The sequence below is a fragment of the Benincasa hispida genome, chromosome 9 (assembly GCF_027475165.1).
Source record: "Benincasa hispida cultivar pf3 chromosome 9, pf3_genome.v1.1, whole genome shotgun sequence".
Classification (NCBI taxonomy): Eukaryota; Viridiplantae; Streptophyta; class Magnoliopsida; order Cucurbitales; family Cucurbitaceae; genus Benincasa; species Benincasa hispida.
In genome coordinates this window covers 40,232,177-40,246,380 of record NC_143486.1, presented here as the reverse complement: position 1 = coordinate 40,246,380, position 14,204 = coordinate 40,232,177, and the positions used below count along the sequence as shown (strand labels likewise).

Below are 14,204 nucleotides of genomic sequence, written 5' to 3'. Positions count from 1 at the left end.
GAGATAGTAACGATTTACAAGATTTTTTAGAATAGGCTTCTTGTATACAAGTTTAAAGTTCCCTTTCAATTGATGTTTAAGCTAATCAGTTTCATGGATCTATATGTTATTGACATAAAGTAGTAAATAAGTGTGTGATTCCTTTTCCATATACTTGAAAGTAAAGAGTAAACACAATGATTTAACTTACGTCCAGTAAGCCACATGAGATTGTGAAGGAGTCAAAGTTAGTGCCTAAGTGATTGTTTAAGAAAATATAAAGATTTTTCCGACAAACTACTTTATTCTCAATCCTCATTTAATAAAACATGTTGGTTAATGCAAGTAAATAGTTTCCTCAAGTTCTCCATGCAAAAGACGTTGGCTTTGCATTGGTTGCTCTACATCATAGGTAACGGTTGAAACGAGAAAATTCAAATAAAAGTATGTTATACCACAAGAATAAAAAAGTTATTAATGATCTACTCTTTTGATTTGCGTAAAACACTTGACAACAAGCCTAGCTTTGACAGATTTACCAAAGGTCCAAAGTCCCCTCGACCCTGAAAATATTACTATTACTATATAAAATTGCTAATGATAAGACTTTTTAAAGGATTCTATCTATTTTGCTTGGTTAGAACCTTTTTGTTATTTTTATCTACTACATGTTTTTTTCCTCAATGGTTAAACACATAAAAAAGAAACGTTAGATTGTAATGATAATATGAATTATAGAAAATTATACAAATCCTTATAGTACGAGTCATTTGTGCACTTTAAATTATACTTTAAAAGTAATTCAGAGATGGATGCAACTGACAATAACACCATTAAATTGTTGTTTTCTTTTTTTTTTTTTTCTCTCCATGGCCATCATTTGGTATCATTCAATCCAAAACTAAATATTAGAACCCTCACACAGATATCAGCTTCTTAATAGAAGTAATGTTGTCAATATAAGAAAAGATCAACATTTTCTTTTCTTAAAGTTGAATGTTCAGATTCTCGCACATTATATATATTTCGATTAAAAAGAACACTATCAGAAGTTTTCTTAGAGCAATCCGCAAGAGAAGGAAAGAATTTCCTGGAAATTTTATGGTAGCCAGAAACGAATTTCTCTAAAAAATTTTAATTAGCGAAGAATGTCATAACATATAATTACAGATCTTGATCAACCCCCTCAAGTTGACAATCTCGCAATCACTTATTTCATACAAAAAAAATCTCTATAGATAATCACAACAAAACTTAGGTATTCAATGATTCCATAAGAAGAGAACACGGTGGCTTTCTCGTGCAAGAAAATATAGTGGTGTTATTCCATTCCGCATACCTTCTCACCTAGCTGAATCCAACAATCACCCTTCCATAAACTCGGCACTGGTGTCTTTTTCAAGGAACAACCTTCTTCCCTCCGCGTTTCCGCTGTATCTTCAACATATTAACCCGGATCCGAACCAGCTGTTTGAAATGTCTTAAACCGCTCAAGTTGATGGTGTTGATTTCATTGTATCTTGAAAAGATTCTTCAATTTCACGACAAGTCTCCACTCATCCGTGGACAAATCATCCTGTACGACAATCAATTTGTTGGCCAAAACAAAAAAAAAATAGTAATAATAATTCATTTGATCGAGCAAACGCTATTTAAGAGATGTTATTTCTCTCATATATCCAACGGTGTAAAACTACTTACCAGACCATGGTCGGTGGACTCGAGTTTCTCAATGAAAAAGAGGAAAAGAGAGAAGTAAACTAACCCGATAATTGGCTTTGAGAAGGTCAATGGACTTCCTTGATATATGGCTGACAAGTTCATCCTCCAAATCAAAATGTCTACCATACATCTTTTGTTGCTCCTCCGAAGAGTGCCCAACTATCTGTTGAAAGAATCCAAGGAAAGTTCAGTTACATACTGATTCAACACGGATGATTTTGCAAATTTGAGATGGCATCAGAGTAGAAGCAAAACTTTCTAATAAAAATCATAAGATTCCATCAGTCACATGGATGATGGAAACATATCAACTTGATCGGCAATCCCAACTTTAACCCCCCCCAAACTCCCTTTCAGACCAAAGAAAGGCTCTTATTGTAGAAAAATTTGAGATAGTAAAATGACAGCAACACTAGTAGAATAACAAAGGGCTACCTTAATGGCAATCTTCTGCCCTTTCTTTGCATAATCAACAGGTTTGTGATTATTTTCAATGGAAGCAATGCGACCAATGTCAATAAATTCTCTTTGAGGAATACAAATTGGTGTGCCAACCTGCAGCAATTGGTAAAACATCAAAAAGATTGAAACTACAGGTGATTTATCAAATCAAAGGTTATATTTTTCAACCTGCAGCAATGTTTGTAAATAATTCACTGACATTATATTACAAAGGAAAACTTTTTTAAAAGAATATAAAAAAAATACATGGTTTAAGGACAAGCGTGACAAGTCCCATGTTCTGAGTCAATTATCAAATATGCACCTATTATTCTCCATAACATTCCACCATTTCGTACAAAATAAATGAGAACTAAAACGATGGCATTGTAGGAAGTATCAATATAGGGATGGGGAAAACAGGAAAAGTATAACTAAGAGTCTCTTTTCATACCCCCTACAGATATTCAAATTCTAGATATATTACAAATGTAGTCCCTAACTTCCAAAATTAAAAATTACATTTAGTCCTCTTGACTTCGGATTTTTTTTATATTTACGGATCTACTAGACATTGAATTTATATGTATATCTAAGAAATCAATTAATTTTTAAATATTTCAAATTTCTCGAGGACCTATTGAACACAACATTGAATGTTTACTAACCTATCAGACACTTTAAAAAGTTTGGAGACTAAACTTGTAATTTAACTTTTATTTAGAAAATGGTAATAACACAACTTTATACACACAAGTGAACTTAAATAACAAGATGGTTCTAGAAGATGGGCACCACAACCTCACAAGAAAAAGAAACTAAAAAAACATAGGAAGAAATAAGATGACAGAATAAACAGATACTAATTAAAACTTCAGATTATCTTTTGCAGAAATCGTATGCAAATGACTTTGATATGGAAACTGTAACATCCATCGATAGTTACTTTTTTACAAGTGTCATCTATGACAGATTCAAAAGCATATGGTTGTACATCAACTAAATTATTCCTTATTCAAGAAAAAGATATGGTTGTTTGAAAGATATATGCAATTCTTAATCACATAAACGAAAATGAATTTAAAAAATAAATAAATAGAGTAACAAATAGAACGAAGTGTACTAGGTATGAAAGGTCATGTATCAGAAATAACTGCAAACATAAGGATGCTGTGCAAGTTAGATTCTTTTCTTTCTTTTATCACGTGAAAGATATTTGAGAGCCAACTGATCCGCATATATGCATCTACCAAAGCAAGAGATAATAAATTAAGCCAATAATTCAAATTTTAAAGGTGAAATAACATCGGAAACATTGAAGTTAACAGGAGAGATGAAAAGGAAATAAGTGTACCTTGGCAATGCCTTCAATCACATCGACCCCCAACACAATTGGATCCTTCTTGTTGAAAATGCAATTTGGTAGAATTTTGAGAACACAAGGAAAGACTGCTTCCTCAGCAGCTTCTTTCTTCTTTTCCTCCTTAAGATTATCAATATAGGCCTTGAATTGGTCGAACAAGTGATAAATGATATCAGCAATAAAAATCTTCACACCAAGCTCATCAGCAAGTTCTCGAGCTTCTGGGGTTACTTTAACATCGAAAGCCAAAATTGTGGCATATTCTTTTTTCTTCTCAAGCATTACACTAGCTTTCATGACATCTTTTTTATGAACGGGTCCTATACTTATTCCACTAACAGGAATGCTCACTGCCGGGGACTTCAAAAACTCCAATAATGCTTCCAAGGAACCAAGTGTGGATGCTTGAACACAGACTCCCTCACCAGTCTTGTCTATCCTGCTCAAGACTGACTTCATATCTTCCATAGCCGAATCCTTGATGTCTTCCAAGTCATCCTCAGGACCTACCACATGAAGACTGGTTCCAGCAATGGCATGCTCAAGACCCTATACAAATATTCAAAAGATATATACCAATGGGATTTCATTAAGATGATCCAACAAAAGCAATAATCAATCTCGTTAAAGTATGATGAGACCTATGAAGCATTAAAAAAACTCCAATTTTGGCCAATATTTCTACCTTCATTACATACTGGACAATGCAATATATATCCGGCTCTCTTCAATTAAATTAAAGGAGAGAGAGGGAGAAGAAGAAGAAAATTGGGCAAATGAACTCCCTAGAAGACATTTTTTTTTTTTTTTTTGACAAGTGAACGGGATAAGGTCTCAGGCTCTAGATCAAATTGGAACGCACAAGGTCAAATGTCAGACTGGAAGAATGAAAAATGCTACAATATCAAATTCGATACATCTTTGAGTGCCTAAGAAGCACGGACATGGACACAAGATATGAACTTGACCTGATATGCTGGAACACCTCTTTTAATAGAATATGCGTGTATATGTTGACATATTAATACTTATTTATAGATAAAACATGTAATTTACCATAAAAACAAAATATATTTCACTGAAAACATACAATAGGGTTGGGTCAGTTAAGCATATTCAAAAACTAGAAAATATAGAAGGATTTAGTTGGCTAAAGCTATAGGAAGAAAATGACATCTTAATACTATACTATATGAATGATCAATAAACTAGGAATTTTAGGTTAAATTTGTTCCGATCTATGTGCAAGCCGTGTCGAAAATTAGAAAATATATATATATATATATATACACACAATTTAGATATGTTTTTGGCATATCAAACACATGTCAAAACATATCCATTTCCAACACATCTCCATACTTCCTAGCTTTAGAACTCAAGGGCATAGTAGTACAACCTATAGAACATATCCTATTCAAATAAGGTTGTCTTTGTGCTTCCTAGATAAGCGTGGAAAATGAATGTGAATTATGAAAATATCATCAAATCGACGCAAGGGAGGATGATTATGTACTTTTACAAAGATGGTCAGTTGGGGGTTAATAAAATGTTTCAAAAGGGAGCTGACCCCATCATTATTTTGTAGCAACAATCAAAAGTCAAAAAATTGATAGATCTCTAATCCAACCCATCTTGGAGATCAGAAAGTACAAGACAACTTTGGAATCGTACAGTGCATGAAATAGATTAATAAACTTTGAACGAAAATGTAGTATCTACTTGTTGTGAGGTCTGGGATGGTGCAAATAGCCCAGCATTTAGGTTTCAGCCCAATCAGATGGCTGAAGATTTTTTTTTTCCTTAAATAGAATCAACAACAGAAAAAATGAAAGAATACAAGGGCATACAAAAAACAAGCCCATGAAACACGCTTACTAAAGGAAGGGGTTTTAAGGATGGCTCACGAAATTTTGGAAACAAATGGATTGGTCAGTCCAATCCATTAATTGCAGGATAGATTCCTTGCATCTTTGAATACAACAAATATTGGACCTCATAGGAAGGTGTAGACGTCTTGACCATTTGACTCATAGGAAGGAGTTGTTATCTTAACCACTGAGCTATGCTTAAAATAGTTATTTCATAGTACCAGTTGGTCAAAAGAGTCAACAAAAGAAAGGAAGGGCTGCTTTCTTTGGGATGTTAGGGTGTAGCACCATTTTGTGAATGTTATGGGAGAGAGAAATAACAAAATGTTTAGAGGGTTAGAGAGGGACCCTAGTGATGTTTGGTCCTCAGTGAAATTTTATGTTTCTCATTAGGCTTCGATTTCAAATTTCACATTAGGCTTCGATTTCAAAGACCTTGTGTAACTACTCTTTAGGGCGGGGGACATGCTCCATTCAAAACTGGTGGAAGCCTTGGACCACTTGTTTCTCCTTTGCACTTTTGCATATAAGGCCTTGAACTTTATATTCAAGAAGATGGGTTCGTTGACATGTTTTCCTCGAAGAATTGACGATTGGCTCCTCAAAGGTCTCAATAGTTGGAATTTGATGCGCAAAGCTAGGATTTTGGGTAATTGTGCCACTAAAGCATTGTTGCAACACTTATGGACCGAAAGAACAGAAAGCTTGAAAAATCCCTTCAGTTAGACTCCGCTTTTGTAATCTTGTACAAATACGGCTTCTTGGTAGGGCCTCTTAACGTTCAAAATTATTGTGTAACTGCAGCATCTTGATGATTATTAATGACTAGAAAGCTCCTCATGTGATTAGCTTGCTCGGAAATGCTATTAAGAAAACCCTAAAAAAAAAAGCTCCTTCGAATACCTAGTGGAATGGTTGTAACATGATGCAAAAATTGAGAAAGAAAATGCTATATGTAGAATAGTGTAGAAAAGAGCAAGTGGTTGACATCTTAAAGGAGATATCATAACAGAGAAGAAAATGGATTATTGACGCCTGAAGACAGACATTGAAGAATTGAAGCCAAACTGAATTGGAAGAAGTGATTTTTCAAGAAAATAAGATAACTTTCTAAATTTGCAAAATCAAAGGGTTGAGAAAAGGTGATGAGAATCCAAACTAAATTAATGGCTCCAAGGAGAAGATCCAGTTGTTTATCTGATTGGTGGCTGTGGATGGGAGAAACTTGGTAGAATATGGGGAAATGGAAGGAAAAAAATTTTAGATTCCACTCAAAATCTGATTATTTTTAGCACGATTTCATCCATCATAATTAAAAATGCAAACTCCTTAGCGCAAATATCATCCAAGATTCCAAATGTGTAGATATATGGGGGAAAAACATAAATTTAAACAAATGTGCCCTGTCAGTCTCTAAGTTGTGCCCTAGTTTTTTTTTAATGAATAATCATAGTGTCCAGGTCAAAATTCATACTTCTTGATGGTAAAATAAAAAATTATATCTCTAGATTGATAGTTATGACCAATCACCTGTCCAGTTATTTTTATTCCCTGAGCAGCCTTGATTTCCTTATGATGCAGATATGTTCCCTGAAAATTATACAACCACCAACATCATCAGCTATTCATTGCAACACTTGCATATAAATGTGGTAGTGCTTCAAGGATTTCATATTCATACAGGCCACAAAAACACTCGGTCATTCAAGTCAGTGGACAGAAATTTCCAGGCCAATAAAATGCAAGATACTGTCAAATACTAACCACTAAGAAATACTGACTACATTCCCTCTACCAACCAACAACACCCCCCCCCCCCCCTAAAGGCAGACTCTCTAACGTTTCTTTTTCCAGGTTCTGCAGTAGTGACCATATTGATCTAAACAAGGTTACTAATAGACTTGTTTTCCTACACTTGAATTATATTGTTTCCTACCTACAGAGCAATAATTCTGCAAATTCCTCAACCAGTTTAGTAGTAATCTCTCATTCCAATAAGAATGTATGACTAAGAGTTTCAGAAGGATGCAAGGACTCTGCTATTCTGAAAAGAAACAAATGTTATAGAAAACAAAAAGATATTTCTCGGCCTTATCAATCGCGACAATATTTGATTCTAAAATTATTTTCCTCCAAGCTAGCTTGGAAACAAAATCCAAATTTCCGTGGAAAGGGGTCACTTGCAAACTTCAAATTATTAAATTTAACTCAGAAACCAATTTCAAACATATTTATATGCCATAGAAGTGAAAGGAATCATAATCTGCCAATCTGGAATGAAGAATTAAAAAATATATACAGACTACATTCTGTTACTGAGCAGAAGAGAACAATTCTCCCCAACAGTTAGGCTTAAGATCCTATCTTTCCTCTCACTATTGTCTCCCCCATATTTTCAACCGTTGGCTACTAATTCCCATGCACTAACTTAAGCTTGCACTAGTTATTCTGTAAATGACTCATAAAATAACCAAATCTCAATACAGATAAGAACCAAAAATTAATAGATTAACAAGATTACATATTACCGTTAATTTTTCTCATCTTTTATAAGCAAGATCAATCATCTAAAGCTATACGAACAAAAGAATCTAAAAGAAGTCATACCTTCACCCGGAGTTCCTTCATTGGATGGGGCGTCAATAGGGCTCGAATAGTAGTAACAATTGGGCCCTATATCGAGATAATTCCATAAGTTTATTTAAGACCCCCTAACTCTAAACAAAAAAGGGAATTCTGTAACTATATCAGTGCTTGCCTGCATCCCACAAACAACGATTTGATCTCCTTCATGCAGCACACCATTAACCAATATGACATCAATAGTTGTTCCATGGCCTTCAACAACCTTGACCTCCAAGACCGTACACTGTTGATGCACAATCAGAATATGGTCACCTTTGAAATTCTATATGTATATACATTATCATAGAAAAACAATAATAAGAAGCCACAGCAAATTAGCACCTGCACTTCATCACTATATGTAAGTTTCTTCGTCATAGTTTTCTGGGCCCACTGCACCAATAACAGTAACATGTCTGGAATACCTTCACCACTAACATATTCAGCAACAAGCTATTAGAGAACTTGCAAAAAAATGTTGAATGCTTAGAGAAGTCAAAACAACAATATGAACAAGCATGTAAAACTTACGTAACAGCACTAGTAGGTACTATACTGAAAGTCTCCCCCATTTCTTTATTTTTATAATACAGCTCCGTATTCAATCCCTGCTCCTTAAATTGAGTAATAATCTGTTGACCAAGGAGGAAATAATCAATCAACGTCCATATTAAACTGTGATATAAAAATACAACTAAAAAATCGATAATTTATATAACCTGAATAAGCCTCATATTGAACTCATTCTGCACATCCTTGGACTGCTGCTTCATTGTTTTGAGTATTGGCGCATTACGGATTGTTTTCCACCCATAAAGTCTGTCAACCTTGAAAGTTGGATAACTTCTTTTGGGTCAGAAACAGATATCTCATCTATCGGAATATACAAAACGAGTGGAAATAATACAAGAATAGGGAATAGACATCATTTAAACAAATATCAAGTGCAATTGCAAATGAATAATAGCTACCTTATTCAGAGCAACAATAAATTCTGTGTTTCTCATCCTCAAGAGGTTAAGAGATTCTATTGTTTGTGGCTCTAGGCCATGCATGATGTCAACAACCAAAATTGCAAGATCACATAAGCCCGAACCACGAGAACGTAAATTTGTGAACGACTCGTGCCCAGGGGTATCAATAATAAGTAGGCCAGGAACCTTCAGCTTTGCATCAGCTTTCAATTCCCTAGTTCTTTCCCGAATGTTCTCAGCAGGAAAATATGTTGCCCCAATCTGCTGAGTAATTCCTCCCGCCTCTCCCTCTTGAACATTTGTACCACGGATACAGTCCAGTAGCTTGGTTTTACCGGTATCTACATGACCCATAATACAACAGATGGGTGAGCGAAGATTTTCTTCCTGTTGTACAGGAGTAGCATCTGGAATTGAAGCTTTTTTCTTAACAGCATCATCTTTTCCCTTTCCCTTGTCCGCAACCTCAACCTCATGCTGCTTCTTTTTGTTATCAATATCTTGAGACTTTACAGGCTGAGAAGGTAAACCTTTTTGAACAGGGGCAGCTAGCTTGGCGCCTATAAATGCAAGTTTTATTAAACAGAAGAATCAAATTTCAACCTTCAAATTTGAAAATAGAAAGAAAATACTAACCCAGGAGGTAACACCATAATATAACCAAACAGAATATAATAAAAAAGAAACAAACAAATAAAATATTCCTTTTAGGACATTATAACATACTGGAAGCTTACAAAGAATCCTTCTCTTTTAAGTCTATGCTAAAACTTCACACAATACCTCATGACATATCAGAAAGATAATTGGATAGAATTAAAGGAGAAAAGAAAAAAAAGAGAAAAAAACACTCATTGTTCCCTTGTTGGATATATTCTTTGTAGTCGGGCATCTAATTAGTAATCATTTAAGCAATAATTTGTGAAGGGAGAGAAAAAGCACTCACAGGATAAAACAAGAATAAAAAACTGACTCAAAAAATCTATATATAAAAACAACCATTGTCACTGAATGTAATTGTTCCTCTCTATCCAAAGGGGCCCTAGGAAAGGACAAACTAAATTCTAATAAAGAATTTCCTGATCTTTTCTGAAGTGGTGCTGCCACTAAAGGGCAGAAATGCTCTCATATTGGTCTAAAGGAGGTATGCCAACTGAAGGAAGATAGTAGATATTCCAAAATCTACTCGCAAAATCATATTATATAAATAAACACCCTCGATTCTTGTCTCCTTAGAACTCAAGGATACAGTCGTATAACCTATAGAACAAATCCTATTCAAGTAAGGTCGTTATAAATAAACGACTTCGAGATTCAGGGTTCTTTACATAACACACCAGTCGGCCTTTTGGCAACTATAGAATGGAAGAACTTGATGCACTTTTCTCTTGCAACTCAGTGAAGGTGGAGGTGGGGGGGGCTAGTATTCCATTAAGAGAGAAACAAAGTAAGAGAACAAGGCAGTCTCAAAAGAAGGAATTGCAAAACTTCCAATTGGTACAATAGAAAAGAAGAATAACCTCCCTCTCTCTCTCTCTTTTCTTACAAGTCACTTTTTTTCTTTCTAGTAATTGTTTGGATTTGCACATAACATTTACTCCTTCCCTTTGGTTTTCATGCACTCAATTTTTCTTTTTTCCCCCTTCATGATGAAAACCCATATTCTCATTGAGAAAAATGAAAGACCACACAAAGGCATACAAAAACGAAAGAGCAAGGAGAAAAATTAACACAAAATGGATTTCTAATCTTACAAAATAAGATCTAATGTGTAATTCAAGAAACTCTATTGACGGTGGACACTAATAGAAAAATCAACAAAGACTTACTGACAACTGACAAGACGAGAGTAACCAGTAAAAAATCATAAGATGCAGGAACAAATTCCTAAGTCTGCATGCATAAGGTAAACTATGGAACTTCCAAAAAGAAACATTTGATTGTATCATCAAAGTGGAAGTGATCTAAAGCTCCCAATAAACTAGTTCTAATCATTTTACATTTTTTTAATTAATGCTAAATTGGTCTGAGTAACCTGGATGCATTCAAATGTTGAATTTATATTATTGACCTAACCTGTGCCATTCTTTCTATCTTTTTTCATGTCATTCTCAGGTTCTGATTCAAGCTCCTCATCAGCAAAGGAACTTTTTAAGGAAAGATCAACAACAGCATCATCCCAACTCTTTGCATCCCATTCATCCTCATCCTCGTCTTCTTGAATTTCATTATCTTCTGTAGCCTCAATAACATCTGATTTTTCCTCCACATGCATCAACTCAACAGCTTCAACCTTCTCTGACTCCAATATTTCTGTCTCTGCCACATCTTTTTCTTGTATTTTTTCTTCTACATGTCCCACGGCCTTAGTTTGTGCATTGCCATTTGGCTGATGATGAGCTGGTTTTGCCTTCTTTGTCTGGTATTTTGGCCGTTTAGCTGGTGCACTAGGGTCAGATGTAGAAAGAGGTAAACCTCCCGCACTTGACAATATCTGGTTCCTCATTGCCTCCAACCTCCGTTGTTCTTCCTTTTGTTTACCTGTTAACAGTTTGCCTTCCTGTTTCTTTCTTAAAAGCTTCTCTTTTTCTCTTTCCTTTTTCCTACGCTTAGCCTCCTCAGCTTGCCTTTCAAGTTCTTCTAGCCTAAGTCTCTCTTCTTCTTCCTTTCTCAATCTCTCTTCCTCCTCCCTTTTCCTACGCTCTTCTTCTTCTTTCCTTCTAGCCATTGCTTCCTGCATCTCCCTAACATGCTTTGGCACTTTCTTCTCTGGCACTTTACTCTTTGCAGCACCTTTTTTGGGTTCTATAATTTCAGTATTTACCTCCTCAATTTTTTCATCGTTCCCTTCAGCAGCTGCAGCAGCAGCAGCAGCCTTTTTTTCTTTTTCCTTCTCCTTCTTCTTTTTCTTCTTCCTTGCTGCAGCCGATTCTGTGCTCTCTTCTTCAGCTTCCTTTTCAGGAGGAGCTACAAGCTCAGGTGGATTCTCAACTTTGGCCTCCTGAGAAGAAAGAGGAGGGTCTGCTGGTTTTGATATGGTAGGCCCTTCACCTAGCTCAGCAAGAATCTTATCCAAATCATCTTCTTCTTGAGCAGTCCTTCCGCTCTTCTTCTTTTTCTTTTTATTTTTTGAAGTTTCCACCACCCCTTCCATCTTGGAAGCATTAGATAAATCAGAATCAAGATTGCTACTTACTGTATTAAGTATTTCAGGTACGACTACATCTTTAACTTCATTGCCCTGCGCATTTTCATCACTTAATGCAGTAAAAGTACTGCTGCTTTTCTTCTTAGAGGACTTTTTCTTACCAGAAAATGCAATAACATTGACATCGTCTTCACCATCATTGTCTAATTTATTTGGCTCTGAAATAGAAACACCACCATCATTCTCCTCATCTGCTAATGCTGCACTAAACGAATTTCCACTCTTCTTTGAAGCCTTAGCTGACTTCTTTTTCTTACCAGAGAAACTAATGGATGCAACATCTTCATCCTCATCTTTATCATCATCTCTGTCCTCGTCCTCATAGTCAAGACCACTAAAAGCTGTAAATGCACTCCCGGCCTTCTTGCCACCTTTTGATGACTTCTTCTTACCTGTAAATGCAATAACAGGCTCGTCATCAATATCTTCATCAACCCTGATCTCATTATCATTTACATCCTCATCTTTCTCATCATCGAGGGCACTGAATGCTGACACCGCAGAAAAACCACTCTTCTTTGAAGACTTGGACGACTTCTTCTTACCTGAAAACTTGATCGCAGAATCTACCTCTTCGTCATCGTCCTTTTCTGCAGTCAAGACAGATCCATCGTCTTCATCAGCACCATCCATTCCCTCCTCTTCAAGCAAACCAAAACTGGATGCAGTAAAAGCACTGCTACTTCCACCCTTCTTGGTCTTTCCCTTCTTCTTCCCGGTAATAACAATTTCTGAAACACCATCCACATCGTCATCATCGTCATCCTCTTTAAGTTGTGAAGCTTTTGAATTGCCCTTCTTACCCTTCTTCTTCCCAGTTATCACGACCTTCTCCTCCTGAACTTGGGCTTCTTCAGACAACTCGGTTCCAATGGAGTACTCATCGTCGTCTACTGCAAATGTCTTTTTCTTCGACTTCCCACCACCATGGGCTGCCGCAGGGGCGCTGTCATCATCCCTTGCGGTAGGCTTCTTTCGACCCATAGGAATATCGGCAAATTGAAACCCTTAACAACCAGCAATAGCACCCCAAAAATCCTATCTGCAAATTGATTGTCATAAATTAGACCCATCAACACCAATCGACTACGTAATCAGATCTCTCTTCAACAGAAAAAATCCCATAGAAAAACAAAAAGAAACAAAAGAATATAGAACATATATCAAAACAAATAACATCATAGCCCAGAAAAACGACAATGAACCTTAGAAGAGATGAAGCGTATCCGGAGAGAAAACAAAGAAGTCAGCTAGTGAAGACAGAGAGATTTGTGCGAAGCTACGGGTTCGGATTGGGAATCTGGGAGAGGTTTGTCGAGCTTGTACAAAATCACATAACAAAGCTGGCGATTGAAATTCAGTCCGATTGGAAATTCTAAAAATCCGTTTAAAGCAAGTCCGATTGGGCAGGAATTCAAATTAAAAAAATGACCCAATTTAATATTCGCCCTAATTGGAGGTCGTTTAATCCAAAAAGAAACAAATAAAAGAAATAAGATTCGATCACGGCGGCCAGCGACAGAGAAATGGAGGGGCTGCGACCGAGAGATAGGGTTGGAGTGACGCCGTGAAGTTGAAGCAGAGAGAGAAGAAAGAAAAGTGGCGATGGAGGGGTTGCCGGCTAGCAGCAGCGGCAGAAGAATAAACGCCGGTGACTTGAGGTGCGGCTGCGGTATATATGAGAGCGAGAAACAGAAAAGAGAGGAAATTGCAGAGGAAGGAAGGAGGCTAGGGTTTAGTTTTTTTTTCTATTATATAATATGTATTGGAAAAGAAAGCGGGACGGTATATAAATATGATAAAATGATAACAAAGGTCTTTTATTTTACTCTTAATCCTATATGTTTGAATTTTGTGTTAATTTAGTTCTGAATTATACAAAAACACACGCAACTTTTGAACTAATTGGGTTAAGAGTAGTTTTTGAACTTTAAAAAAATTTAAAAATATCTTTAAACTTTTAAAAAAAGTTCAAAAATACTCTTATTGTTAGTTCTAAATTGAACGTATTTTGAAAAATA

At 35.9% G+C, this 14,204-nt stretch overlaps 1 protein-coding gene across 1 annotated transcript; it reads right to left on the bottom strand.

The window, feature by feature from the left end:
- Positions 1 to 1,098: 1,098 nt before the first annotated feature.
- Positions 1,099 to 13,997, bottom strand: LOC120085848 (eukaryotic translation initiation factor 2 (eIF-2) family protein). The gene is made up of 13 exons (XM_039042068.2): positions 13,389 to 13,997; positions 11,052 to 13,225; positions 8,973 to 9,535; positions 8,721 to 8,828; positions 8,533 to 8,633; positions 8,344 to 8,434; positions 8,135 to 8,245; positions 7,984 to 8,049; positions 6,907 to 6,966; positions 3,497 to 4,054; positions 2,137 to 2,256; positions 1,745 to 1,864; positions 1,099 to 1,555 (listed from the first exon to the last, which is right to left on the bottom strand). The coding sequence occupies exons 2-13, from the start codon at positions 13,165 to 13,167 to the stop codon at positions 1,490 to 1,492; spliced, it is 4,080 nt and encodes a 1,359-aa protein (XP_038897996.1). The 5' UTR covers positions 13,168 to 13,225; positions 13,389 to 13,997; the 3' UTR covers positions 1,099 to 1,489.
- Positions 13,998 to 14,204: the final 207 nt, after the last annotated feature.

Excerpts from the sequence above, each read along its gene's own strand:
- LOC120085848 (XM_039042068.2), bottom strand. The coding sequence starts at position 13,167 with ATGGGTCGAAAGAAGCCTACCGCAAGGGATGATGACAGCGCCCCTGCG. Across the intron at positions 8,050-8,134 it reads TCGTTGTTTGTGGGATGCAG|GGCCCAATTGTTACTACTAT; the intron begins GCAAGCACTGAT and ends ATCTCGATATAG. Across the intron at positions 2,257-3,496 it reads TGATTGAAGGCATTGCCAAG|GTTGGCACACCAATTTGTAT; the intron begins GTACACTTATTT and ends CAATTGCTGCAG.